Source organism: Dasypus novemcinctus, chromosome 8 (assembly GCF_030445035.2).
Source record: "Dasypus novemcinctus isolate mDasNov1 chromosome 8, mDasNov1.1.hap2, whole genome shotgun sequence".
Classification (NCBI taxonomy): domain Eukaryota; kingdom Metazoa; phylum Chordata; class Mammalia; order Cingulata; family Dasypodidae; genus Dasypus; species Dasypus novemcinctus.
The window spans coordinates 89,139,673-89,167,639 of record NC_080680.1 but is presented as its reverse complement, the minus strand read 5'-3'; the positions used below and the strand labels follow the sequence as shown (position 1 = coordinate 89,167,639).

General features: G+C 56.8%; 3 protein-coding genes across 3 annotated transcripts in view; all 3 read right to left on the bottom strand.

The window, feature by feature from the left end:
• Nucleotides 1-1,164: 1,164 nt before the first annotated feature.
• Nucleotides 1,165-9,141, bottom strand: PIP5KL1 (phosphatidylinositol-4-phosphate 5-kinase like 1). The gene is made up of 10 exons (XM_004453045.4): nucleotides 9,078-9,141; nucleotides 8,108-8,311; nucleotides 6,937-6,987; nucleotides 6,574-6,728; nucleotides 6,201-6,325; nucleotides 5,871-5,905; nucleotides 5,719-5,774; nucleotides 4,832-4,944; nucleotides 4,320-4,473; nucleotides 1,165-2,433 (listed from the first exon to the last, which is right to left on the bottom strand). The coding sequence occupies exons 1-10, from the start codon at nucleotides 9,105-9,107 to the stop codon at nucleotides 2,166-2,168; spliced, it is 1,191 nt and encodes a 396-aa protein (XP_004453102.1). The 5' UTR covers nucleotides 9,108-9,141; the 3' UTR covers nucleotides 1,165-2,165.
• Nucleotides 9,142-12,891: 3,750 nt separating this feature from the next.
• DPM2 (dolichyl-phosphate mannosyltransferase subunit 2, regulatory) lies at nucleotides 12,892-15,998 on the bottom strand. The gene is made up of 4 exons (XM_004453044.5): nucleotides 15,898-15,998; nucleotides 15,504-15,593; nucleotides 14,601-14,703; nucleotides 12,892-13,566 (listed from the first exon to the last, which is right to left on the bottom strand). Exons 1-4 carry the CDS (start codon nucleotides 15,898-15,900, stop codon nucleotides 13,508-13,510), a joined length of 255 nt encoding a protein of 84 aa, XP_004453101.1. The 5' UTR covers nucleotides 15,901-15,998; the 3' UTR covers nucleotides 12,892-13,507.
• Nucleotides 15,999-19,101: 3,103 nt separating this feature from the next.
• The window catches only part of EEIG1 (estrogen-induced osteoclastogenesis regulator 1), a 37,957-nt gene continuing 29,091 nt past the window's right edge, over nucleotides 19,102-27,967 (bottom strand). Inside the window, exons 5-11 of the mRNA XM_058302861.2 lie at nucleotides 27,014-27,060; nucleotides 26,714-26,868; nucleotides 24,450-24,554; nucleotides 24,167-24,362; nucleotides 23,448-23,569; nucleotides 23,263-23,332; nucleotides 19,102-21,885 (exon numbers count right to left, since the gene is read on the bottom strand). Coding sequence (XP_058158844.1) covers nucleotides 21,840-21,885; nucleotides 23,263-23,332; nucleotides 23,448-23,569; nucleotides 24,167-24,362; nucleotides 24,450-24,554; nucleotides 26,714-26,868; nucleotides 27,014-27,060 — 741 coding nt within the window. The 3' untranslated portion in view covers nucleotides 19,102-21,839. The remainder of the gene's footprint in view (nucleotides 21,886-23,262; nucleotides 23,333-23,447; nucleotides 23,570-24,166; nucleotides 24,363-24,449; nucleotides 24,555-26,713; nucleotides 26,869-27,013; nucleotides 27,061-27,967) is intronic.

The following is a 27,967-nucleotide window of genomic DNA, read 5'->3' as shown; positions in this document are numbered from 1 at the left end:
ACAGCTATTGCAGTCCGCAGACTGCTGTTTGCTCTGTCGGTGGGAGGGTGGGCGCCCGCTGCTGCTTTTGCAGCCCTACTCACAGCATTCTTCAGCCAGCGGAGACTCCTTTCCGTCACCCCTCTTCTGGGCAGTGTCTCACCTTCCCTGGTGTTCTGAGCCCCAGAGCAGCCCTCCAGACAGTCTGCCTCTCCTCTGGGTATTTTTTTCTGGGAGATAAGTGATCCTTCTGTTACCCTAACCCTCCATCTTCCTGGCATTCCCCGTTTTATTTTCTTCATTGCTTTGTCACACACTGAAATTACCCTCTCTATTAACTGTTCCTTGTTTATGGCCCACCCACCCATTAGACTCAAAAGTTCCACGCGGGCAAGACAGGCCAGTCCTGTACTTGGGGGCATCTCCTGCACAAGCCCAGCACTGGCATGCACCGGGTGCTAGATCATCTCTTTGAACAAATGAGTTAGGAGAGCCAGGGGTCCTGGGCCCGTGAGGTCTTGGACAAGTCACTTCCCACTCCAACCTCAGCCCATGCCTGGTCCCACTGACAGAGGCCCAAAGGGGGTGACAGGACTGAGCCACCTCGACTCAGCCCTGTCGGCCCAGACCACGAGGTAGCCTGGGACACCCTAGCCCCTGCCACCCCCGAGTTCCCACAGCCCTCCCCCTCAGGAGCCATCAGCGAGCACACTTGGCGTCTCAGTTTCCTGCTGAGCCATCACAAGAAATTCCCCATGACTCTTCCATGCCAGCTAAGAGGTTGACTAATCACCCCAGGTCACGCAGGCTGCTAGGGTGATGCCAGTAGTAACAAAAACAACAAAATTCCAGGACTTCTCACTCTAGCCCCACAGCATAAGCCTTCCCTTTGTTTTTTCACCCCGGGCCTTGGCTGGTCCCTTGACCTGGAACCCTTCTTGGGATGTGTCTGACTCTGACCCCAGGGCTCGACTGGGAGGCTAGCTCCCCAGACCCCAACCCTGTCCATCAAAAACTTGGGTGGGCATCCCTTCCCCAAGCTTCATGGCAATGTGCTTCTCCACGAGGCTTTGTCATGCCAGGCTGTTTTTGTCATTATCTCCCCAGACTCTGAGTTCTGTGAAGGTGGAATCTGTTCATCTTGTTTCACCCCCATGTCCCCATTGCCCAGCAGAAGCCCAGGTGTTCAATAAATATTTAATGAGATTCATCTTCACCATTTCCATGTTACAGATTAGACCGCTGAGGCACAGAGAGGTTTAGCACCTTGCCCTGGTCACACAGCCAGGCCCCAGAGCAGCTCTGGAGGAAAGGACCACTTGGGTGTGGTTGGACTGGACCAGTGGCAGAGGCGAGGCTGGAGTTACCTGGAGGAGGGAGAAGGGGCGGTCAGGGGCTAAGAGATGTTTGTGCCTCTGCTCCCAGGGGTGCCCATGCAGCCAGGGCCCTTGGCCTGGCCATCGAGACCTGCCCCCATTTCAAAGACGAGAACGGGATGCCCCGAGGACGTTAGTGCAAACTCAAGATCAGTAATGGAGCTGTGAGAAGGCTGCCAGAGTTCCAGGAAGCCCCCTCCCCACCACCCCACCTCCTCCCTCCTGCGTCCCTAGAGAAGCAGGAGCAAGGCTGGCCACCACAGAGAGGCCCTGCTTGAGCTGGGGACAGTGGGGCAGGAGGCCTGCCTTCCACGGCTGGCCTTGCCGTGCACCTGCGGAAAGCCCCTTAAAACCTTGGGGCCGCAGGTTCCCCACGTGGATGACAAGAGGTTTGGAGCCTCCAGCCTCTGCTTTCCCCAGAGCCTGAGGACAGGCGACGGGAGCTGGACGGGAAGAATATAGGCTCCTGAGTCCAAAGGACATGGCGTGCGAGTCCTGACTCCAGCATTTATTGCTGAATGCTCTTGCTCAGTCCCTTCACCCCCTGAGTCTCCATTTCAGGGTCTGTAAAAAGAGAATAATACTAGTTTTCTTTTTGAGGACTAAATCAACTACAGTAGTAGAGTACTTGGCACAATGCCTGGCACAGCAACAGCAAATGGGGCGGGCGGTGGTGTCGTGTTAGAGGATGCTGCCCCCTTCTGGCCGTCGTGTGGAACGGCAGGACAGGAGCCCTGCCAACCCCGGAGGCCACTAGCGCTCCCTGCCCGCGCCCGTTGTCCAGATAAGGAGGCTGGGGCTGGGCGCCGGTCACTCGCTGTGCGCCTCCACCCACTGGCACAGGCGACGGGCGTAGCGAGCCGGGCTGACGGTGGAGAAGGTCCGGCCGGGATAGCGCAGCGTCTTCCACAGGTGCTCCAGCCGCTTGCGGAGCCCGTAGACCGTGGCGAGGTCCACGAGGCCCAGGAAATAGCGTTGCTCCGGCCCGTCCAGGATGTGGAGGGCGTTGGGGACGTCAGGCAGCAGCCGGCGGTTCTGGGCTCCTGGCTCCTCCGGGCTCTGTGCGCCTTGCACAGATCTGGGGGCAGACACGAGGGTGAGATTGTCGCCTCTGTGGGGGACTGCAGCCTAGCAACCCTGTAAGCCTGGCCAGGCCCGCCCTGGGTGGTGCTGGCGCTGACCCTCCTCTCCACACTCATTCACACACCTCCTGTGTGCCCAGGCCTGAGAAGTCAGGTAAGCTGGGAGGCCGAGTAAATTATAGTTGATGGTCTAGAGCTGCGTTGTCCAACATGTGGCCACTACTCCCACATGGCCATTGAGCACTTGAAATGTGTAGAGTCCCAACTGAGATTGCTGTAAGCGTAAAATACAAACTAGATTTCAAAGACAGTATGAAAAAAATAATGGAAATACCTGAAATAATTTTTACATTGATTATATGCTGAAATGATGTTTTGGATATACAGGGTTAAACAAAATTAAAATTAATTTCATCTGTTCCTTTTTACTTTTTTCATGAGGCTACTTACTAGAAAATGTAAAAACACATGTATGGCTTGCATGTTATTTCTATGGAGTAGCGCTGGCCTACAGCACGTGGTCACGTAGATCCTGGCTCTGTACTTACGTGCCAAGGGACTTTGGCACTTATTTGGGGGTTTTCTCAGACTTCTGTCTAGGGTTATCCAACCCTGCAAGTCTCAGGGTAGCAGGGCTGAAGCCTGGTGAACAAGATACAACCGCTGCTTGCAGGTGGAGCATGGTTTTTTTTTTTGCCTCAAAATACATCCCAAATCAGAAGATGCCCTGGGCTGGGTCTCCAGTCCCAGCCAGAAGCAGGTCTGACTCTGACCTTGCCCCATGGAGAGTCACTGAGAGGTTTTATTTCTGAACCAGTGGTCTGAGCGCAGAGGCAGGGCGCTCAGTTGGGACTGGAGGACAGGCTTAAGAGAGGGGCTGGGAACTGGGGTGAGGCTGGGGCTGGGCAGTGGCCAATCACCAACCAGCATGGAAGTGTTTCAGTTTATTAACAACCATCAAGGGCAAACTGCATTCTGGCCCAAGGCAGCCTAACCTAAGCAGCAGCCCGGGGGTAAAGGGCGGGGGAGAGGCTGACCTAGCATGAATGGACAGACTTAGGGGGTTCTGCGCCCCAGCACCGGCATTCCCCCCATCCTTCAGCAAGTGCGCAGCCCAGCCCCAGGCTGCACTGGGGAGCCACTTCCCAGGATTCTGCCTAAGACTCACCCCGTCCAGAGTCTTCCTCCGAGGGGCAGGGCTGGAAGGCTGGAAGGTGGACCTCAGCGTCCACTTCTCTCGGGGGCTTCTTTTCTGCCTGGGCTAAGCTCTATATAATTCTGTTCAACCACCGGGGTGGGTCTTGGACAAGTGAAATCCAAGGAATGTACTAACGGGAGCTTTCAGAGGTCCTTCTGCAACCTCATTTTCCCCTCTCTGAGCATCATTTTTTCACATCTCTAATCCGGGAATGAGCAACACTCTCAGTAAACATGGGCAGCATACGAGGAATGGAGGCTACAACTACAAACGTGACCATGGCCTGAGAGTCCTCGGCCGAGAGTCCTAGACTGGACTGACCAGTCTAAGGGTGAGGGCTCTTTCCAAGGCGAAAATGGAATAGGTCCTATCTTTGCTCCAAAAACTTGAATGGCTCTGAATCTCCTGCTGGAAAATGGGCAGATTATTCAAGTCAGCACCAAAAACTCTTGCCCAATGGGACCTCTCTTGTCTCCTGCTGTGGCCCCCTGTACTTGCTGCCTCCCAGCTTCTCTGGCCTGACACCCACACACATGCTGGCATACAGGCACACACACACACGAACACTGCACTTCCCATTTGCGGAGCCTTTGGGCTGTTGCTCACACAGGGAAGGTGCCCCCCCCCGTCTTTCCCCTGCTCTCAGCACCTCGATTCCTGCTTTTGTCCCTGTGGGAGGCCCACCTGGCCATTCGGAAGATGAGGCCACGGCCCGGGCCCCTCTCGTCCTCGTGGAGAGGCTGGAAGGCCATCAGGAGGCTGTAATCCAGCACGTTGAGCTCCTGGAGGAAGGTGGTGTCCAGCTCCATCTGGCGGAGCAGCCAGCTCCTCTGGGACCCTGGCGGAGCAGCAGTGTCCCCACCGGAGTGCTCACTATGTGCCAGGCACCACGTCGAGGGCTCTATGTGCACCTGGCCTGGGGCATGAGCTGCATGTGTTGACGTGCATGATGCAGGCAGGGCTGTGGGCTGCCACCCCAGAAGGGCGGGTGGCATTATTGCCTCCATAGCACAGATAAGGAAACTGAGTCTTGGTAATACCTGGCTGGTAAGTCATAGAGCTGGCATTTGAACCCTGCTCTTCCTGACTCCAGAATCTGGGCTCTTAATCGCTAGGGAAAAGGCAGTGCCGGGGACACCCTTTTAAACTTCGCCCTGCATGGAGGATGAGCAGGCGATGACCAGGCCCTGGCTCACCCAAGTCGATGGTCTTGTCCTGAAAGTTGAGGTCCTTCAGCACCAGAACCAGAGGGTCGCCCTCCGAGGCGGGATCCACCCAGCGGCTCACCTCACAGCCCTTGATGTCATACCTGGGGGCGGGGCCACAGAACTGAGACACCTAGAGGACCCCACAAGGTAATAAAACAAGAGCTTCCACAACGTGACGAGGTAGGCACACACCCACTGCCTTTAAGATCTCCAGTCCTCAGCACAACCCGTTCTATCCATGCTCCCATGTTAGAGATGAACAAATGAGGCTCAGAGAGGTTCTCTGATTTGCACAAGACACACGTTCAGTAAAGAGCAGAGCAGGGATTTGAAGTCAGGCCTTTGGAAACCCAGCCCAGCCTCCACCCCTACCTTGTGTCTGCACCATGACATCCCTAGAGGTGTCCTGACACAAGGGACCCAGCCCTAGACTGCAGCATCAGGAGCATATGAAGGAGGCCAATGGTCCTGGGGGGGGGGGGGGGGGGGACTAATGGGGAGTTTTGGACGCAGCCGGGGCTGGGAGGCACAGAGGGCGCTGTGCAGTTGGACAGGCTGCTCCGAATCCCCGCTGGCTCACTTAACAGCTCTGCCTTTCTCATCTGTAATTGGATGAGAGCACCCACCCTTCAGAGATGTCCTGGGAGTAAAGGAGAGAATGAATGCAAAGGGCTCAGGGAAGGGCCTAAGGCACACGGAGTGCTCCAGAGAGGCTGCTTGTGGGTGTCACCGTGTCCAACGGGCAGGAGACCTTGGGAACCTCCTTTCCCTCCCTGGGCCTCAGTTTCGCCGTTTCTCTAGTGAGTGTGGGCGCGTCAGCTGGCACATTCCGGCTGGGACCGGAGTCCCGTGAGGCCCAGTCCCCGCGGACTCACCTCTCGGAGATGCGGCCCACGGGGTAGAAGACGCTCTGCATGATGATGAAGTATTTCTGGGGGCGGGGTGCGGAGTGAGGGAGGCCAGGCTCTCCCCCTCCAGCCGACCCCCCCGGCCCAGCGTCCGCGTCTCTCGTCTCGGCCCCACCCACCTTCTTCCCCCCGGCCACCCGCAGACTGTGCACTCCTGGGGGAAGAGAGGAGGCGGAGTGAGGGGCCCCAAACGCCACAGTCCGGGTCCAGACCCAAGCCACGCCCCCTCTCCCCCCCAGCCTCCCCATCCCAAGCCGCCCCCAGGCCCGCCCCCTCTCCTGCCTGTCCCCCCCACCGCCCCTTCGCCCCGCCCCGAGGGCTGGCTCCGCCCACAGGCCCTACCTGGCCACCCTTCGGCCCCGCCCTGGAGGCTGCGGGCGCCCCCGAACCCGCCCCGTCCCGGCGCCTTCTGCGCCCCGCCCCGCGCCCCGCGTCCCCGCGCTCGGTACCCAGCAGCCGCGCGAGCAGCGAGTGCGGATGCCTCTGCAGGTGCTGCACGTAGCGGGGCAGGTGAGCCAGCAGGGCCCGCACCTCCCGGCGCCGCTGCGTCTTCAGGAAGAAGCGCTGGTCGTGTCTGAGGGCGGGAGGGAGAGGTCACGGCGCGGGCCGGCGTGGAGCGCGCCCCGCGGGCCCCCTGCCCAGGTCCATGTGTGGATTCGTCTCCGCGGGCCTCGCCCGCCGTCTGTCCTCCCCATACCTGAGCAGCACCTGCCGTGGCGCCCTCTGACGCCGGCCGTTCTGCTGGGCTCCCCGGGCGGCCTTCCCCCACCCGCAGAGTCCTGGGGCGCTCCCCGCCACTCCCCGCCCCTGCCGCCGGCTCACGACAGAAAGAAGCTGGCCTTGCTCTTGGACGTGCTGAGGAACTGCAGGTAGGGGCCGCCGGGGCCCAGCGCCGCCTGGTAGTCCTCCTCGGCCAGGCCCAGGGAGCGACGCAGCCGGGCAAAGGCGGGGCCGGCCAGGGTGCCCAGCTCGAAGCCCTGCGGGGGAGCGAGAACAGCCCCGGAGGTGTCCAGGTCGGCCCAGGTGTGCGCAGGCAGTCCTGGGGCGAAGCAGGAAGGTGACCACATCCTTCCTGCAACGCCCTGAGGCAGACCGTCACCCCCACTGCACAGATGGGGAGACTGAGAAGGAGAGGGGCGAGGCGGGTACCTGCCCCGGCCCGCACGGGGGTCTTGGGCTTCCTACCTCGTGAACCTGAGTCAGGACCTCGGAGAAATCCTCCTCACTAGGCAGCCCCTGCAGGGAGCAATGAAGGGGCTCAGGGCAAGTCTCAGCCCCCACTGCCTGCCCTAGAATCTCCAAGCATCTGGCCAGGAGGGGAGATGCTGAGCCAAGCCAAGCCCGGCTTCATCCCCCGCCCCCCCCCAATTTGGTTCCTTCAGCACAGGAGAACCACGGGTCTGCAGGAAGGGGCTGCCAGTGAGCAGGACTGGAGGCAGGGCTGGGGGTGTGCAGCCCAATACCCCGTCTCCAGCAGCAGGCTCCAAGCCCCGGCGTGGCACATGCTCTCAGACATGCACATGCGCATTGGCCAAGTGAAGCTGGATGTCATCCCAGTACAAGGTGATGGTCCTGAAGCCAAGGGACCAGCCCGGCCCAGCCTGGGAGGGTCAGGATCAGGGAAGGCTTCCTGGGGGCAATGACCTCCAAACTAAAGTTGGAAGGGAGTGGGAGAGGAGAAGCGGGCTGCCCATGGCAGTGGGAACAGCATTGGTGGCCATCAGGAAGGAAAGAAGGACATGAGTAGTGAGTAAAGGAGGGACGGAGTGGGAGTGAGGATGGGCAGCTGCCTCTTAGGCCCGAGCCAGCAGATCTGGAGACCATGCTGAGGAGCCGAGATTCCATCCTGAGGGTACTAGGGGGCCATGGAGGATTTTCAACAGGTGATGAGGTTTAGAAGGCTCCCTCTGGCTCCTCACTCTCCCTGGACCTCCAGATCCCTGTACCACGTATGTGGTCACATTGTGTACATGCGAATACACATTGACAACACACACGCTTACGCGGGCCCTGCTGAGCTTGCATTTGGGTGGCCTTTCTGCTGAGCCAGCCTGGCCCCAGCTTGAGCTCCAGGGAGGAGGGACGAGGCCAACAGGGTGGGGGTTGGGTCTTTCTCAAAGGTACACCCAGGCGGGCTGAGAGGGCCTCAGAAGCCAAGTACAACCAGATGTGCTTCTACAGAGGAGGGGCTTCCCGGCCTCGAGCCCACTCCAGAATGCCCCTCCCTCCCTGCCCCGCGCTCCTGTGTCCTCTGCCTGAAAGTCCTGCCCCCTCAGCTGATCCCAGCCCTGTGGTGTGAAGCCAGGGCATCGCCCAGCCTTGCTGTCGGTATTGGGAGGCCCATGGGACCACTCACCATAGGGGGATGCTCCATGGAGACCTGGGTGGCAGCCCACAGCCCTGCCTGCATCATGCATGTCAACCCATGAAGCTCATGCCCCAGGCCAATCTCAAAGAGGCCCAGGCGTGACTGCTTGTCTCGCAGGTGCCAGAGGAGGCCACGGCGGCGGGAGCTGGGGGCGTCTGCTCTGCAGCCAGCCTCTGGAGAGAGGGTCAGGACCTGGGGGAGGAGTCACAGGAAGCAAAGAGCATGTGGCAGCTTCCCCGGGGGGAGAGGCCCCAGCTTTGGACACTCCAGGTTTGAGTCCCACCTCCACTCCTCATGAGCCACCCTTTGCCTCTTTCTGCCTCAGTATCCGCCGTACAATGGGGATAATGCTGGTACTGACTTCACGGGGTGTTGTGAGGGACCACGGAGCACCTGGCATGCAGTCAGCATCCCAAACAGAGCACAGTTTATGTTTATCAGTATTATTATCAGTAGGTAGAACATGCATTCTGCAGTCAAGCCTCTCACCAGCTGTGTGACCTTAAGAAAGTCACCTAACCTTTCTCTGCCTCACATTCTCATCTGTCAAATAAGGTTTATAACAACTTTGTTGCAGCCAGATTCCACTCGTCCATGCCTAGCCCCGGGCGAAGGTCAGCACGAGCTGAGATGACACCAGCTGACCCTTTCTTGGTGGTGGGCGCCAGCCATGTGGCCAGCGGGCTACCAGCTTGACCTCCTAGGAGCCCCAGGAGGGAGGGGCTTTTATTATCCTCACCATTTTCCCGGGGGGAGGAGACCCAAGAAGTTCTCGGGGGATACCCGCCAGACCCCTCTTCATACCTGTGGCCCCATTTGGGGCGTGTCCTGGTCCTCGCCCAGGGCAGGGCCCCTCCCCGGCTTGGATGGGGGCGTGTCCGCGCTTCTCGGGGAGGGTAGGCCCGGCCCCTGCCCCCCAACTTCTCCCTCTTCTGTCCTCCCTCGGGTGTGCACCTACCTTGCGGGGCCCGGGGCTCGGCGCGGCCATCACCCCTGCAGCAGCTCCCTGGGCTCTGGCCGCGTCCCCCGCCGCCCCGCCGCAGGAGCCGGGCCCCGCCCCTGCTTCCCGACCGACCAATCGCACGGTGCCGGCCGCCGCGGCGCCCAATCCGCGTGGGGGGCGCTGGCCATCGCCTGCGGGTCCCGCCTCCCGGGCTGCAGCACCCTTTGGATAGCTATCTACGGCGGGGTGGGGGTGGGGGCCGCCGGGCCTTGGCCAGGGTGCCCCGGCGGGAGGGCCCCCATTTGCCCCCGCGGGGGCTCGGGGCTCGGGGCTCCGGGCCGCCTGAGCAGGCGGGGTAGACTAATCCAGTCCTGCCCGTCCACGCTGGCGTGAAATTCCCACCGATTCACTGTCTTTCTGGTAAGGAAACTAAGCTCCAGCTAGAGAAGTGACTACCTCCAGGTCACACAGGAAGTCAGGGGCATGCATTCAGTCAACACGTATTTTTTTAAACACCCACAATGGGCCAGGAGCAGCTCCAGGCCCTGGGATTTGGTGATGAGCAAAAGGGAGGGATACAGCTGCCAGAGTGATGGTTTAAAACCATAAATCACATGATGTCACTCTCGTGCTTAGAGCCTCCAGTGGCTTCTCTCAGTACCGGAACAACATCTAAAGCCCTCACCGTGGCTGCAAGTCCTGCGTGATGGATCTGCCCGCTCTCCAGCCCCACCTCAAACCGCCCTCCCTAGACCATCACACATCCATGTCTCCCTCCTGGTCCTTAGAAACCACTCTTCTCACCCACGGGCCTTGGTGTTGACTATTCTCTCTGCCTGAAATCCTTTCTATCCCCAGACTTTCATGTCTTACTCCTTGTCACCTCCTCAGAAATGACTTGCCTGACTCTCTAAAGCAGTGCCCCCCATCTTGATCACATCACCTTGTTTTATGTTACACATCACCCTTATCATCAGAGGGTGTCTTGTTCATTTACTAGTTTATTGTGCCCCCCCACCCCCACCCCCAAAGGTGGGTGCCAGGAAGGCAGGAACCAATTCTGTTTGGTTTCCTGGCTCAGTGCTTGGCACAAACCGGTGAGGAGAATGTGCCAAGGACCATATTGAGTCCCAGGAAATGAAAGGCCAGTGTGGGTGGGGGGTGAAGGAAAGAAAGCTGGGCTCTGGAATGTCTGCCCGGCAACTGGCCAGGGTCGGGGACAGGCAGATGCTGGTCACAAAGGGCCAACCAGTTTCGGGGGAAGTCTAAGAGTTCAGTTCATGGCAGGATAAATTTGAGGTGCCACTGAGGCATCCAGTGGCGATGTCAGGTGAGTGACTGGGTGCATGCACAGTGCATCTGGAGCTGAGAGGAGGGCTGGGCATGGATGAGCCACCGAGGAGGGTGTGGGGTGAGAAGGCCGTGCCTGAGGCCTGAGGAATCCACCTTCTCATGGCAGAACAGAGCAGCATGAGTGCAAGAGACACAAAAACTAGAGAACGGATGGTCGCAGGCACCAAGAGAGTGCTGGGGGGGGGGGGTGCGGGGGGGATGCCATATGGCTATCCCAAATGCGGCAGAAGGGTCAAGGAAACATCATTTGGATGGAAAGACTGGACGTTACTGATGGTGCAGTTGGAGACGGTCCAAGCACAGCTTTCTGCCTTTCCCCCTTACCCACAAATAAACACTGTGCTTGGGACTACGTACTCCTGGCTCCCAGGACAGGATGAAACTTGTGGGCTGACATCCTTCTCAGAGGTTCCTCAGGCACATTCCCTCCCTTGTGCCCCAGCATATGTGAACATTCACTGGAGAGAGGCTAGCTAAGTAGGACCATTTTATGGCACCCCAGCTCACCTTTGGCACACCTGTTCCTGGGGCGAGGGCGGGGGAGGGGGGAGGGGGAGGGAGCGATGTCCTTCCACCAGGAAACCAAGTGTGCATGTGGACTATCTCCCTGCGTGGGCTGCAGATTGAGACCCACTGGCCATGGTGGGGGCGGGGGGGGGGGGGAAAGGGAGGGGAGGCAACACCTCTAGCAAAGATAATCTTGTTCTGTCTCTTCTCTGTGTGAATAAACGCCTTTCCCTGCAGCACCTGCAGGAGTCTTGCTTTTATTAGGGACCCTGACACCTGCAAACCATGGAGTGGGTTGTGCCCCTGGGCCCCTGGTCCTGATGGCAGGCATTGATATGCTCTTTGCTACCCCTGGAGATGGTAACGGGTGTCTGACAGTTGGGCACAACGAGCAGGGTGCTGACAGTCCCTAGTGGATGCAGCCTTCCTGGAGTGAGGGGGCAGGGTGGGGTGGATGCTGAGCGCAGGGGGAAGCAAGGAAATGCAAACAGCAGGTGTAGATGCCTTTAGGCGAAGTATGGCTGTATGGCGGGGAGGAGAGGGAGTTACCTGGAGGGGATCATTGGGTTGATGGAGGGTCCTGTAAATGGGGGCCTGGAGCACATTCATGAAACAATGGGAGGATCCTGTTGAGAGGCAGAGGTTGTAAGCATGAGAGGGAGATCACTGGTGACAGGAGGTGCCAGCTCTAGCAGTGGGAGAGGATAGGACTCAATACCAACTGCCCCTGTGGGCTGCTCAGTCTGGGTCTGGAGAACAAAGGAAAGGGTGGAGCAGGTAAGGGCACTGCAGTTGGCCACTCTGTTTTGTGATGGGAGAGGCAGGTCCTCTACTCACTGATGGGATGGAGGTTTCTGCCAGGCACTGTGGAAAATGGGGCTTGGTGCCCCTGCTGGCAGGGCTGGGGGCCTGTGCCAGGTGAGTCCACCCAAACACTGTTCTGACTCAGGCACAACCTTTGCTGCCCGAGGCCAAGCTGAGTTGGGGTTCTGCTGAGCACAAGAAACAAATGGGCAATGGGCTTGGGCTTTGAAGGGATTGGCCAGAGGGTCCCTGAAATGCTAAGGGGCACTGATCTGGCCATGCCAGAGCCCCTCACCCCGACCCAAGCCATCAAGGCTCTGAGCTTGTTTAAGCACTTACTCCAACTATCCAGATCCAATTCCCCAGCGATTAGCCTCACAGTGAAGGCGGCTAGTAAGATAAGGAATCAACAGATGGATCTGGAACCTGGCAAGAAGTCCATGTGGACATCAGTAACCCCAAGATGGCTGCTAGAAGACACCCCCTCGCCCACAATATTCTGCAATTCAGAACAAGATTTCCTCTGGAAGCCAGGAGAAGCCCCAGCCAGATATTCCCCCAAGGACTTTATCATTGGGCCCTCATGAGGGATGGGTGGGGTAATCAATCAAAATAGTAAACAGCTGGGACTCCTCCTATGCCAATAGCAAGGAGCTGGAATAATTAACCGTTCAAAAAGCAGGTGCAAGGCCTGAATTCGCTCTCACCTTTGAACGCTGATTCTAGCCTCCTTCTTCCCCTGCATGGATCAACACACAAATAAAACATGGGCATTTATAACTTATAATGGGAAATTACAGTCTATACACCAGCCCCCTTTATCACTTTTCAGCCCCTTCCTCTATACCTGGGATCCATGCTCTGTTATTTTCTCTCCTTTCTCTTCCTACCTGAATAAACTACTGACCTAACTCATCTGCTGTGCTCTTGAAATTCATTTCTGTAGCATAGTCAAGAACCTAGACAAAATCTGGTAACAACAGGGTTGGAACCACATCTATTCCAGTCCCAGCTTAATCCTCAGAGTCTGGCACAGGGCTGGTCCAGAGAAGGTACCTGAGGCACTGTCACTGCAAGAGCCAGGATTTTCTGACTTGAGACTAATACAGGGGCCAGCTTTGAGCACCATCCAACTCCCCCACCCCCCAATCAGTAGTGGCACAGAGACAGAAACATGATCAATGTTTATTGTTAAACTCTCCAAACAGGCCAGCTCTGGGGCTGGGGGGCTGGGGAAAGAAGAGACACAGTCAGTCTGGGGGCCCGGTGTGGTCACCCTAATGTGCCCTGATGCCTGGTGATGATCCTGTGGTGCCAGTCCTTTCCCTAGGCCTTCTGGGTCTAGAAGTCCTTGTAGGGTCTGGGCTGTGTCAGACTCAGGAAAACTGTATTCATGGAGAGTGCATGTTGCCTCAGAGTCTGCCAAGTCCAACATTCGGCATGTGAAAGGGAGGGAAACTGAGGAAAGAGAGTAGAAGCCAAAGGACTGACGGAGAGGTTAACGGTTAGGTGGGAGGACCAGCATCTTTCAGGTCCTGGGCCAGAAGTGGGGGAGAAGGAGAGTTCCTGGTACCACCCCTCCTGGCTGCTGGATCGGTGAGCAGGGGAAAAGTGGGGCTTTGCTCCAAGGGAAGTTGTGAACAGCTCCATCCCATGGGATGTCTGCAGGGCAGCCAGCTGGAGAGGCCTTAGGGTCTGGACCGGTCCTGCTGTCTCCCATCCATAGTCCCTGTCATGAAGGGGAGGTAGGGAAGGGGCTGGCAGCCCCATGCCCACTGTCTTCATTGAGCCTTCTTGGACACCTTCTGGTTCTTCAGCATTATGTAGGTGATGAACACTCCTGGATTGTACAGACCAGACAGGCAGGGTGAGATCTGGGCTCCGGGATGCTGGGAGGGCAGGGCAGGGTGGAGCCACCCATACACAGGGCCATGTACCTACCCAAACACCCTCCAGGCCACTTGGTCATCTTCCCAATCATTCATCAAGCTACATATCCACTCACATTCACTGAGCAAATACCAACTGAGTATCTGCCACATGCAAGACACTGTGTTTGGAGCTTGGGATTCCGTGGGGAAACAAAACCCATCCATTTATTCATCTAAACAGCCAACCAATCACTTGTCCACCTACATACCCCCGACCCATCTGCACACCCAAAATCTATCATCCATCCACCCACTCCCCACCCATCTAGGATTATCCGGTCATCCAATTGTTGACTCATCCAAACCAATTTCTTAATTCAGTGCCAACCCCTGTGTCAGGTGCTGGGGACACAGTAATGGTTAAGACACATTCATTGGATGGATGGATAGATAGATCGATTGATGGACAGATAGATAGGTAAAATGATAAAGCAAATGTCACAAAAGATTAAAAGTTGGTGGATCTAGGTGTTTGGATGGAGGGTTTTATATTATTTTTGCAACTATCCTGTAAGTTTTAAATGATTTCAAAATATGTAGTTTATATATTTAAAAAAAAAAAATTAAAGAAGACACATTCCTAGCCCCTTGGGAGCCCATAACACGAAAGCATGGGAGATAGAGTGCTGCTGCAATTACAAGCCAGGGTGACAAGTGTGTAAAAGATGATTGAGGTGTGAACAGAGCGATGGTGGTGGTGGAGGTGAGGGCAGGGAACAGGGAGACCTCCCACTGGATGAGTTAGAGGCTTTGGAAAGACCAGATGGGTTACTGACCTCTGGCCTCAGAGGATGAGCAGGAAAACCCCAGGGGAGGGGCTGGGGTAAGGACCCTCAAGCAGAGCTACAGCATGTGCCAAAATGTAGAAGCATGTTCAGGGGTGAGAGAGGGTGATGAGGCCCTCCAGATAGCCCTGCCCAGGACTGAGGGAGTGATGACTTACCCACAAACAGGAGCAGCAGGAGGCCTGCGGCCAGCGGGATGGCGACAGCATAGGCTCGGGGCAGGAAATACTTGTGGATGACATGCTGGCTATCAATGAACGGCTGGCATCGAGGGCAGAGCTCTGGTGAGCATTACTTGCCTTGCCTAGGTCCCCACCACCCCTCAGTCCTCTGAGCCTAAACGTCCCACCTCCTCCATCCAAAAGGCTGACCCCATTCAGGGGACTGGGATGGTGTTTGCTTTTCTTTATGATGGCATTTTGGATTTCTTGGTTTGTTTCCTCCTCTTATTTAATGGTTATTTACAGGGCACGGGCTTGGTGCAGGGACTTGGCAGTGAACAGAAGACAAGGGACCTGCCCTAGGGCACTAATGGCCTAGCAGAGATAAGGGGTAAATGAGGAAATCTCCAGTGATTCCCAACCTGGGGTCCAAGGTTCTCTTTAGTAACATTTTTCTCCAAAGGATACCAAGTTCTGCAAGATTTTGCTGTCCAAACACACTGCACTTCTTAAGCAATAACTGTCAAATTTTCCCATAAGAAAAAAAATTCCTAAAGACCCTTACAAAATCCATTGGCACTTGCCATACCCAGGAGACAGCACGATAACCAGAAAGACTAGAATTCCCATCAAAGGCAAAGGAACTCAGGAACAGGGCTTTACTATGTAGCAGTTAAAAGAGGAAACTTTGGGCCAGACCCTTCTCTCTGAGCCTCAGCCTTCTCATCTATAAAACGGGGACACCACTAGAATATTCCTCATAGCGTGGTTCTGGAGCTTTGAGGTAATTAGGCAAAGCACCTAGCAGTCCCTGGCACACAGCTGCTCTTGAACGGTGTTAGCAGTCGGCTTCAGGATCCGACGATAGGGAGAAGTAAGCAAAGAGCAAGGGAGACGTACCAAGAGAATCACCCAGATGGTGTAGTAGGTGAAGATGACCAAACTAACTGCGACGAGGCCGAGTCCCACCACCTGGTCTGTTCCCGTGGCCTAGAGAAAAGGGAGGGCTCAGCTGACCAAGTGACTCTCCATTTAGGTGCAGTAATGGAGCGGGGGCGTCGCAGCCTGATAATGCTCTAAACTTCCCATTCATTCAAGACAGACCTATTGAGAGTTAACTAGGTATCGGTTTCCAGGCTGGGAGAGGGGGTACCGGGCCTCGGCGTTTTCATCCGTACAATGTGCCCGCGGACAGGCAATCCCAGTTTTCGAGAGCTGAAGTCCCAGCTCCTCAGCGGACTCCGGACCCCGCCCCAAGACGCCCCGCTCCTCCCGCACCCAACCGCAACCTCACCATTTCCCCAGCGCGACAGCAGCAAGCCACTTCCGGTTCTGGATCCGGGTCCTTCTTGATTTGAAGCGCGGGGCACGCCGGGAGTAGTAGTCTTCAGGCCCACCCCGGATCACGTTGCAGGAGATCAGCAGGCGTCGCCTCGCTTGCATTTGGGAATTGTAGTTTCTCAAGGGCACTATGGGGCCGTTGTGCCCGGAATTCCCCTAGGGAATAGGACCTAGGTGGAAACCCAGACTGCTTGGCCCTCGCGGCCTTCGTTCTATTAGACGCACCCCAGAAATCAGGCCCATCCCTAAATATTTCAGCGTCCCAAAGCCGAAGCTGGATGGGGTGGCACGCCCCTTTTTCAGATGGGGAAAGTGAGGCTCCGAGAGGGCTAGGGATTTGCTGGAGGTCACAATCCGTGTCAGTGGTGAAATCGACACCAAAACCCGAGGATCCTGTTTCCTGGTCCGGAGACCCTAACTTGTTTACAGGGGCGAGGAGTACAGAGAAATTTCACTGCCCCGCCTGGACTGGAGGAGGGCCTGTCCAGATGCCCAAGGGGATGGGGACGATTTTGTTCGGCTAAGAGAGGTCCCTCTTACAGCCGCCTAGCCAAGGGGTCGACCCTTCAGGTGTCCCTCTTCTCTGCAGGAGTGGAGCCAGATGAGCACACCCCCTTACCCCCACCAGCTGTCTCTCTGACCCAGTATGGCAGCAGCCCAGACAGCTCTTTAGCCTGGCCCCGTGGACAGGCCCTTTCTGCTGGGAACAAGGGGAAGTGGGGCCAGATCATCTTTGATGGTTCCTCCAGCTCCAGAGCCTGGAACGCTATCCCCCCACAGCTCCCAGGGATGGCATCTTCTCACCCACCAGGTTTCAATGGGAATGCCACCTCAGGGTAGCTGCCTGCAGCAGCTGTAGGCAGGAACTCCCTCTTCTGTGCTCCTCCACCCTGGGTGCAAGTCCATCATGGCACTTGTTGCCATATTTTAATGAGCTGATTTACTTGTTGGTCCAGCCAACCTGACTGTGAGCTTACTGAGCGTAGGGTATGTGGTCACTGCTGTAACCCCAGCATCCGGAATGAGGCTAGGCACAGAGAGCTCAGTCATTATTTGCTGAATGAACCAATCAATGAGCTTCGATTCTGTGATTTTTTTATTTTTAGGTTCTGGAACGCCTCAAGTCACATCTGGGGAAACCAGATCTCCTTCAGGGGTTGTGTGCTGTATCCCCAGCGTCCGGAATGAGGCTAGGCACAGAGAGCTCAGTCATTATTTGCTGAATGAACCAATCAATGAGCTTCGATTCTGTGATTTTTTTCTTTTTAGGTTCTGGAACGCCTCAAGTCACATCTGGGGAAACCAGATCTCCTTCAGGGGTTGTGTGGAAACTGCTCCACTGTGACAGCAGGAAAGGCTTGAGCCTGGCATGGTTTGGTCCTGCCAGCAGTACCTACCTCCTTGGGTCATCTGAGTCCATCTCTGACTATGGAGGCTGCCCCTGCAAAGCTGATTACAAACAACTCTTTTGGCCTACAGCTCAGTCCTTAACTGTCTCAGGATTGACTTTGGGCCAAATTTCCCCAGCCCAGGTGTGCCTAGCACAGAGAAAGATGCTGAAAATCAGCCTCCAGGATTTAAAGAAGTGGGGGTCAGTTCTGAGAAAGGATGGGGCTAATGCTGGGTGGGGACACAGACCAGGCCATGTAACCAGGCTCCTTCTGGCCTGCTCAAAGCTACAGAGGCTTCTCACCACTTCTGAGCTTTAATTGTAGTCCCAGGATAATTGGCCCTTCCCAGTTTGGCTAGCCTGCCTGGCTCCTCAGTGACTTGGGACAGCCAGGGGAAGGGGGTGACAGGCCCAGGCCAAGCCTGGAGACAACCTGGGCTTGGGGATTTAAAGAGGTTGAGAACACCCTCCGCACCTCCTGTAAGTTAATTTGTACACCCTCTTTCTCATTTGCAGTTGAAGAAACCGAGGCTTAAGAGATAGTCATGGGAAACGGACTTTGGCCCAGTGGTTAGGGCGTCCGTCTACCATATGGGAAGCCCGCGGTTCAAATCCCGGGCCTCCCTGACCCGTGTGGAGCTGGCCATGTGCAGCGCTGATGCGCGCAAGGAGTGCCGTGCCACGCAAGGGCGTCCCCCGCGTGGGGGAGCCCCACGCGCAAGGAGTGCGCCCATGAGGAAAGCCGCCCAGCGTGAAAAGAAAGAGCAGCCTGCCCAGGAATGGCGCCGCCCACACTTCCCGTGCCGCTGACGACAACAGAAGCGGACAAAGAAACAAGACACAACAAATAGACACCAAGAACAGACAACCAGGGGAGGGGGGGGAATTAAATAAATAAATAAATCTTTAAAAAAAAAAAAAAAAAGAGATAGTCATTTACCCAGAGGCACCCGTGACTACTGGGGAAGTCTCTAGAGCAGTGGCTAGAACCTGGTTCTGAGGTCAAGTCCTCTGAGGTCAGAGAATTCAAACACAGGCCTGCCACCCAACAAATGAGACTGGCAAGTAACTGCCCCTCTGGGTCTCAGGCTCCTCACCACATGGGAAAGGGTTGTTTTATTTTCACAAAGCGCAAGCCAGAGCCGGCTCCGCTGGAGGGAGGGAGGGAAAGGGATTCTAACAGCTTTGGCTCACCAGGAATTTGTAAAGTAGGCCCAAAATGGAGGGGGGGCGGGGCCAGAGCGAGAAGGGCCAATGGTGAGATGTGGGAGTGGCGCCGCTTTCACTCCTGAAAAGCGGGCCCTGCCGCTCTGCCCTGCCGCTCTGCCCTGCCGCTCTGCCCGCTGGGGTGTAGAGAGCGCGGGAACCTGGGAATTTAGACGATCTGGATAGGCTGCAATCCCTGAAATACCCAATCAGTAAGGAACAGGGGAGGGACCTGTGTGTTAGGTTTAGGGTATAAATGTCAGTGTTTCTTGCTGTTTGGTGCGCCTGTTCTTGCAAGATTAATAACATTCTTTTCTCCTCCACAATCGGGTGAGCTTTTGTTTTGTTATAGGTGCAGCTTTCTTTCTAACAACCAGGAATCTGGAGTAATAAAGGCGGTGACAATTAAGACTGCAGCCAGAACTTGGAGAAAACACTGGTACCTACAACTTCCCCAGCCCCGGGAAGGTCACCTCACTTACACACCCGGCTCCCTTCTGACGCGGTCTTTGTTTGACCCCAACACTGATGTGAAGTAAGAAGGAAAAAAACAACATGCCATACCAAAACAAAAACCACATTTAATTTTTTTCCCCCAAACCAAGACCCTGACACTAGACTGATTTCTCCATACAATGTTATTTTCTACAACAGAAGCTGGAGACACAGATACAAACGGCCTGCTGAATCTGGGGGCAGTGGTGGCAGCATCTGTTAGAAAGGAGCAGAAGTTTAAAAAACAAGTGATGCCCCTCCCTCATCTCCCCGCTCACCTCCCTAAAGGAAGGAAAACATGGATATTCTTCATCCTGGTAGATCATGCCATATGGTCGGTTTATGGGACGACCAGAAAAAATAAAATCCTAAAAATACTGTAGACCTTTATTTTCTTTAAATCTCCTAGTAAAAACATTAAGCTGTCTTTCAAGAAGATTCCAAACTGGCATTGCATAGACTGATTCCTTTCCAAAAATATCTCTAATATAGCCTATCTCTCTATATAGAATTTGAAGCCCAGGAGCTGTGAGCACCTGGTAGGAATTCACTGAGCTCAAGGGGGCCAGAGGGACAAAGAAAAGGCTCCCACGTGGGGCTAAGGCTGGACTCAGGCCTCTGGGTCCAGCCAGCATTCATTTGGTTTTGGCCGAATTCTCAGTTGATCAAATTCTCCCGCCAAGGGCCTGGTATTGGAGTATGGCACGCTCTATCTCTTTCTAGGGTGACTGTCAAACCCAGACCTTGCCTTTGATAGGGCTGGGGGTTCCTGCTTTGGGGAAGTTGCCCCAACAGTGCCACAGCCAGCCATTTTGTGCCTATAGCCCCAGAACTTTGAACCAAATCCAAAACACACCCTAAATGCACCTCCCACTGGGCTGTCATGCAGATACAGAAGGTCGGTGCTCCCCCCATCTTCTGGGAGTCACCCCATCTGGAGACAGTGCTGATAGTTTCCTTCTCAAGTGCCAGATGTTTGTGGGGCATGAAAGGATCCTTGGAGCGGACCAGAGCCTTCCCCAATCAGAGCAAACACTCCACTCTGCCTTAGTAGGCATCTTCTAACATTCTTTAAGTTAGGTAACTTAAAAAACAAAACAAAAAACAAAAACCCAAAACAACAAACAGCTTACTAGAAATGCTCTGGTCCCAAGTTAGTGGGGTTCCAGGACCAACGGCCCCAAATCTTGCCAGCTGGGGCAGACAGAAAAATGAACCCTCCTGGCTTGGGAAGGATTACCACCACCACCACCACCCCCACACTTGCCAGAGAGAGACCCAGCATCCTGGCTCTTCCGTCCACAGCCACAGCCCTGCTGGGACCCAGCCAGCAGGGAGGGCAGAGAACAGAATCATCTCCCCTCACCTAGGGGAGGAGAAAGTATCAAACTGTGAATGCCAAAAAAAGAAAGAAAGAAAGAAAAAGAGCTGAAGGTCTAACTAAACACCAGCCTGCTGGGTTTATACAAAATCACTGAAATTTAAAAGTGGGGCAGGCAGAGTTGGTCCAGGGACTGGCTGGCAATCAGACCCCTCCTTCAAGCAAGTAACAAGGACCAGGGAGGGAAAAGTGCCGAGAGCAGAGGCTTCAGTGAGGGGCAGGGGACAGGGGGCAGGGCCAGACTGCTCCCCACTGGAAAAACACGTTCTTTAAAGGACCCCATCTCTTCCTTGTCCAGAAGTGGGGGCCGCTTTCAGAGGGCTGAGGTACTTTTCCGGCCAGGAACCCAGCTCCAGGCCTGCCCAGTCACAGCCCACCTGCCTCTCCAGCTTGAGTGGAGAAAAACGAGGGCTTTTCCTTGCCAAGGCCAGCCTAGCTGGGCCCCCGATCTCCTGGAGCTTGAGAGGCACTCGTACAGGAAAAACATTTGCTCAGGACCCTGCCCTGGGCAGAAGGAAAACCACATGGGTGCTCAGGCCTTCCTCAGCATAGGTCCTAGGCCTGAGCTGGAGCTAACTGAGGGTGGAGAGGCAGCCCCAGGTTCCAGCCAGGCTGCTTGACCCTGGGACTCTGACTGCACAGCAGACAGAGCTCAGGACTCCTTGGGAAGGGGCCAGGGGAAGAGGAGGCCGGGGGCCAGTGGGGGCTGTGCTGAAACAAGCATGTGCAAAGTGCAGGCTGCCAGGGCAGCGGGAGAACATTCGTTTGCAGGGGGGTGGGGGTGGGGTGTGGATGTCTCAATCTGGAATGTGGGTAGGGTCTGAGGTCTTGGCTCCCAGGAGGAGGCCACCAGTGGGTCCCCCGGACATGGGGGCGGGGGGGGGGGCATGGACAGCTGAAGCACTAAGCAGGCTGAGGGCCACAGTGGCAGAGTTCTGGGGTGGGCTGGCCCCCAAGGCCAGGGCGGCAATGGAGCAAGGCCTGGCCAGGGGCTGGCTGAAGCCAGTGCTCCTGGAGTGAGGGGACACAGGGAAGAGGAAGACCCCCTCGGCCACAAGCAGCCCCTGCGAATGAACGAGCCGCCGCGTGTCCTCAGACGAGGGCCAGGCCAGTCCCGCGCAGGGCAGTCCCGGCGGGCTTTCTCCTGCCCACCTGCCGCATGGGCCCGCTTGTCCTGCCCTCTAGTGGTTCAGAGGAGAATATTCACAGTGGTGCCTGGGCCCGACTGGGTTAGGAGGGTCCTGGCCTGGAAGGGAGGGCTATGGAATGATGCTTAGGGACAGGCGTGTGGCTGGAGTGCACAGAGGAGGCACAGATGAGATGCAGCGCTGATGGTGATCCAAAGGCGAAGGTCCCTTGTGGAATGACGTGGGTCTGGACACCCGTGAAGGCAGGGCCCTTCTCCAGCCTGGATCCCAGCTCCTCAATGGCTTTCAATCACGACCGGCTCATAGACCCCGGAGGAGACCCTGTAGGCAAAGAGGCAGGTCAGCTTGTCCGCCTTACTGCTCCACTTACCAAGTGCTCATCTGGGCCAGGCCCTTGGAGGTACTTCACATGGCAGCAGGCACTGCTGACAGGCTCCGTTTTTGCAGATATGTTAAATCACTTGCCCAGGGTGACACAGCCAGCAAGTATCAGAGTTAAGACTTGTCACCAGGCCTAAGGCTGGACTGCAGCGCTGGCACAGGCTGTGCCCCTTAGCCCTTCCTGAACACACATGGGTGTGCCACCCCTACCCTCACAGCAACCCTGGCAGGTAGGGGCTGCATGCCAGCCCCACTTATCAGATGAGCAAACTGAGGCTCAGAGGGTTATGAGGTTTGCCAAGAGGGCAATGGAAGGTGGGGGAGACTGGCCAGGAGCCAGCCTTCTCTCCACTGAGGCTGGGGTCCGGCCATGGGGATATGGACACACCAGGCTTCGTCTCCAGCTTTACTATGACCCTGCTGCCAACCAGATAGGTTTCTTTCCTCTCCTGGATCCTAGCTGCCTCCTCTTCAGGAGGATTGGGATATTCACAAACCTCCAAGGGGGCCTCTCTCTTTCCTTCTTGCTGACCCCACCTGGGGCAGCCCAGGAGGCTGGCTGGGAGGCGGTAGCTGCAATTTTGAGCCTTGGCCAGCAGGGGTCAGCAGAGCAGTATCAGATGGCAGTCCAGGGACCAGGGCTACTCAGCCAGGTCTCTGCTTGGCTCTGAACCTACAGGCTAAACCAGGTCTTTCCCACAAGATCACGGGGTGAAGTCTTCAGCATAAGCCCACACACGGCAAGCTCCTCTACTCACTCACCCATTCATTCATTTGGTGAGCCAGGCAGTGGCAAAGATGCCCTAAATGAATGACTGAGAAGACATACTGTAAATTGTTGAATTCAAGCAAAAATGTGATCCTACTACTCCCTGGTCTGTGAGAATCACCAAGGTAGATCTGTGTTGCTTGCTGCTGGATCCCCAGCACCGAGCACACTGCCTGGACATAGCTGGTATTCAATACATACCCGTTTAGTAAATAAATGAATCATCATCAACGTATTTTAAGGGTTCCCAGATCCAGGACTGGGAAGGAAAGCTGGGATCAAGTTAAATGTATTCAACCCTTTCTGGGCGTCAGGCCCTGGGCTAAGCCCTTTCCAAAGATCACCTTGGAATGCTCACAACCAACGGCCTGGTGTCGGGGCTCTTACTCTCCCAGGTGTGCAGGTGAGGGGGTGCTGCCCACACCGTTTAGCAGATGGGGAAACTGGAGCTTGAAGAGAGGCGGCGTGCTCAAAGTCACGCTGGTCAAAGGCGGCACTCAACGCTCTCACCACGCCCCCCGCACCCCTCCCCTGAACCTTCCCCCTACCTGTTGGCCAGCTGGATGCCGCTCAGCGTGGTGGAGCCATCGCGGCTCACGAACAGCCGGAGGTTGCTGTCTGTGGGGACACAGGGGAGGTGGGCGGCTGAGCTGGGGCAGGGGCAGCCGGGGAGCCCCTGCAGCAGGTGGCACTGTCCCTGTCACCCCGCCCTCTGCCAGCGTGGGCAGCTCACCCTCAGTGTTGCTACCATCCGTGAAGTCCTGGCTTTGCATGATCTTCTCCACGATGTCGTCTGCGTCGATCCGTGTGTCATCCACCCAGGTCGGGTGGCTCTCCACCGAGTCCTTTTTCCGTCTAAGAGGTGGAGTGGGGCAGAGTCACAGCAGGCAGGACAGGAACAGGCACGACAACAATTAGAGCAGCACCTACTGTACCCAGGATGTTCTAAGCACACCCTGTATCCCATTCACTTTACCCTCACAACACCTTAGGATGTAGGTGCTTTTATTATTTTGTAAATGAAGACACAGAGGCTCTGAGAAGTCAAGTAACCTGCCCAGGGCCACACAGCATGTTAGTGGTAGACCCAAGGCTCAACCCCAGTTGTCTGGCTTGAAAGGTCACACTGTGATTACACTCAAGTGCTAACAGCAACCTCTGAGCAGGTGCTGTACACCAGGCATGGAGCTATAGGCTTTATGAGCATCAGCTGGTTGAATCTGAGGTGGGGACACTTGCTCCCATGTTCCAAGGGAAGAAGCGAAGCTCAGAGAGCCACCAGGCAGGGACTCCAGTGGCCAAGTTTTCCTGCCCACTGCATCGTACTGTCCCTGGAGGGCGGGTGCCCGTACAAGCCCCCTTGGGATCTCCGCAGCCCTTGCCAAGCCCTGCCCGGAGGTAACTTGGTGGGCTGTGGCTTGGCCCAGGTCTTGCTGGAGCTGAGAGACTCACCGAAACGAGCGGTCTGAGAGATGCGGGGGCCGGGGCGGCCGTGGCGGCTTCTCGGGGGGCCGGTACTCCCGCTCACTGCCCTCGGGGCCCTCCACCGTCATGCTGAGGCCACCCGAGGCGCTGCTGCTAGTGGACGTATTGCGGCGGTGCGTCAAGTCCGAGAGGCTGGAGGAGCGTGAGTGCTCCGTGCTGTAGCCTGGGGGGCAGTCAAGGGGGCAGTTCATTTTGGGGGGCCTCCAGGGATGTGGAAGGCTGCTGGGGTGGGGCCAGGTGGGGCACTCACCTGAGATCTTGGACTGCTGGCTCGCGTAGCTGGAGTTGCGGGAGTGGCCGGAGTGGAACACCTCCTCAGGGCTGGACAGGTTGTGGTCTGGCTCCTCGGGCACCCCTGGAAGGCAGGGTGAGGTAGGGGGTGTGGGGTTACCATCAGCATCACCCCAGCCCTTCACCCCTGTCATCTGAGCCCCACAGCCTCCCACTAAGTATTTCCATTTTACAGACGGAAAGAAGCCAAATGCCCCAAGCCACAGTTCACCATTTGAGCCCAGGTCTGTTCATTCCAGAAATATGTCAAGGATCTCCTCCATGCAGGGCCCTCTACTGGGTGCTGTGAACTGAAGACTGGGTGCCTACCTCAGAGGATACCACAGGCCAGTGGAGAGAAAGAATGTTGAACAAAAAATGAGCCACAAGTAACTACAACAGCAGTGAGGGGTGTAGAAGATGGGTATTAGAAGATGGGGTATCAGGGTATCAGAGGGGGTATCAGAGGAGGAGTATTGGGAGCTGAGTGTGGGGGTCAGGGCAGGCATCTCTGGGGAGACGGATGGTGCCAGGATGGGTGGGGGGGAGTAGGTCAGCTATCCAAAGGGCCTTCCAGACAGAGGGCAGAGCATAAGCAAAGGTCTGAGGCTGGACGGACTTGGGTGGGTGGCGCTGGATGGAGCGAGTAAGGCCGGGGGCACAGGGTGGGGGAGAGGAGCCGACAGCCCTGCTCCAAGCCACCTGGAGCCCCATTTCAAAGCAAACTTCAGGAGGCGCGAGGGAGCCGGACAACAGCCACCAGCGCGGCACCTGCGTGCGTGGGCAGGACCATCAGGGCTCCAGCCACCACAGGGCAGGACTCCTCCAGCCCCTCTTCAAAGATGAGCACGCCCAGGCCAGGCGCTGGACTCCCGGCCTGCCTGTGTCCCACCCTAAGGCCATGTGGCTTTCCAAGTCCCTAAGAGGTTCTCTGCATATGGGGTCAGGGTGGGGGGATGGGGGGAGCCCACCAGCTGCAGGGGCAAGTACGGGTTCAAATCTCACCCTGCCTGGAAGGGGTGTCTCTTCTACTTTGCACAAAAGCCACCCTTAGTTGGGGGGGGGGGCCCTAGTCCCCACAGCTCTCCTCTGGTGATCCTGTTCTCTGAAGCTGGAGCGAGCACTAATACTGGGAAGCCCCATCCCCTGTGCCGGCAGAACCTGAGCTCTCAGCTCTGGGCCTAGCCCTCTGTCCTCCTCAGCTGGCTGAGTGCAGAAAATGGAAGTGGAAGGAAGCTGGGTCCGTGAGATCAGAGGGTCCCTCACTGCTCCCCTCTTCCGGGGGTGGGGTGGGGCAGAATTATTCAGCAAACATCTGCTGAGTGGCATGAAGTCAGATGCCTTCTCTAATTGCTCCTGAGGCACAAATTAGGGCCACCACATGCTGTCTTGCTCACTAATCAGCTTCGGGGCAGACTGCCTCCCAGCCCTGAGCTCTCCTGCTGGGGAGAGGAGTGGGGGGCAAGGGGCAAGGCTCTTACCTCCGGGGAGCCTGTTTCATTCGGTACAGTGCAAGGTACGGGGGAGTGTGGCAAATACTTTGGGGAAGACCAGAGCCTCCTCTCTAGGTGGCACCCACCACCTCCTCCCAAAATGCCATGCCGTCTCCTCTGGGGACTTGGACTCGTGCTCATTTTTCATAACAATATTAGTAATAATGGAAGTACAAATATAGAACCAGGAATTATCTACTGAGCACGTAACATGGGCCAGGCATGGCACTCTCACACATTTCCTCAGTTAGGCCCAAACCAAGCCAGGATTCAGCTACGGCCACTGATCCCACCCTACCGAGGAGGATGCCAAAGCAAGCGGGCAAGCAAGAGCTCACGCCACACCTTCTGCCAGGAACACTGTGCCCTGTGCCCCCAGATGCCAACTCAAGTGCCACCCCACTGCTGCCTCTCCTGCTGTCTGTGCCTGTCTCCCAGTTTTTGTCACATCTGAGGGGACATGTGTGTGACTTATTATGGATTAACAGGCGTCTCTCCTGCTAGGCGGGGAGGGCCACGAAGCAGGGATAGCGCAGCAGTCTGGGTCCAGGTGGCCGTTGTGATTTTCGGGACCCACACAGGGCTCAGCACCCAGCAAGCGCTCAGCAAACGACTACCGGACGGAGGCCTGATGAGATGGAAACACCATCCCACCACTTCCTGTTCTCAGCATGACTCCCTGGGGACCTGGGGACACCGAGCAGGTGACCGCCCTCAGCTGCTGGGAGGGGTGGGGAGGTGGGAATAGTACCTGAGCTGAGGATGGTGGGCCGGGCCTTGGGGGGCCGGGAGCCTGTGAGGGAGCTGCTGCCGCTGCCGCTGCCGCTGGTTCCACCACCCTTACACGTCAGCTGCAAGGAGGAATCCTGGCCTGGGATGGAGATGGACTTGGCAGTGGACGGGGGCCTGGAAGGACAGCGAGGCGTGACTAGGGGGCTCTTCCCTCAGGACCAGGTGAAGACGGGGAGCCCAGGGGCCTGTGAAGTCCCTGTCCCCCGCCCCAGTGCCCAGGACTGCGCTCCCGCCCCGCCCCTGCCTGCGCAGCACTCACGTCTTGAAGCAAGGGTCTCCAGATAGCAGGAACATACCGATGGTGACCTGGGGGAAGAGCAACCAGTCACTCCCACCCACCCCAGCCGGGCCGCCCTGCGCGGTCTCGGCCGCCTCGGCTCAGGCCCCCAGAGGGCGCTGCCCCTTCCTGGCTGGGTGGTTCTGGTGAGGCCCACTGGCCCCACAGAGCCCAGTTTCCTCATCTGGAGGATGGAGATGACCCTGACGCCGGCCTCGTGGAGTTGCCAAGCATCTCGCTCGTGCGGTGCCTGGCACGGAGCAAGCACAGCAGACGCTGGCTGCTGTTATCCTCGAGTCATCACTAGCCCGTGAGCTCCCGAAGGGCAGGGGCCACTCTCTCACTCCCCAGCCTCAGTGACCACGTACAGCCCTCATAGTGGGGGGGGGGCTCACCAAGCCTGACGAGAGGGTGGGGGTGTACAGAGCCCCACACAGTGCGACGAGGGTTCACTGAGCCCCTCGTGGCAGGTGGGTGGCTTTCAGAGCCTGGACTGGTGCATGGGGGCTCGCCAAGTCTGACACGGTGCGGGGAGGAGGGAGGCACACTCAGAGCCAACAGGCAGGGGCTCAGTGACAGTTTGTTGAGTAAAGCATGAGGTCACTGGAAATTTAACACCCATCTGGGCCAAGATTTTGGCAATGGCCCAAGCACGGCAAGGTTTCAAGTCTCAAAGTCTGCGCTGAGACTTTGAGAGCAATGGGCAGAGGGAGACAGGATGGGGAAAAGGTGCTCAGATCCCAAGGTCACCAGCGACAAAAATGGTGGCCTTTTTTTGAGGCTTGTTATGGATTATCCCAGGTGACCCTGATGGCAGCTGGCAAAGTAGGTGACAGCCTCAGGCTGCAGTGGGGCACCGGGATGCGGGGGGGGAAGTACCTGCCTAAGATCCTGCTGCTGGGAAGGGGGAGGGAGGCCTTGAACCTGGCCACCTGA

What these genes read in the sequence shown, in the direction of transcription:
- PIP5KL1 (XM_004453045.4), bottom strand. Translation starts at nt 9,107, where the DNA reads ATGGCCGCGCCGAGCCCCGGGCCCCGCAAG. An exon ending in AAGGCCAGCTTCTTTCTGTC is followed by an intron (nt 6,326 to 6,573) that starts GTGAGCCGGCGG and finishes TCCCGCCCTCAG; the next exon opens with ACACGACCAGCGCTTCTTCC. An exon ending in GGGTGGCCGGGGGGAAGAAG is followed by an intron (nt 5,775 to 5,870) that starts GTGGGTGGGGCC and finishes CCCCGCCCCCAG; the next exon opens with AAATACTTCATCATCATGCA.
- DPM2 (XM_004453044.5), bottom strand. An exon ending in CCATCTGGGTGATTCTCTTG is followed by an intron (nt 14,704 to 15,503) that starts GTACGTCTCCCT and finishes CCTCGATGCCAG; the next exon opens with CCGTTCATTGATAGCCAGCA. An exon ending in CCTGCTGCTCCTGTTTGTGG is followed by an intron (nt 13,567 to 14,600) that starts GTAAGTCATCAC and finishes TGTACAATCCAG; the next exon opens with GAGTGTTCATCACCTACATA.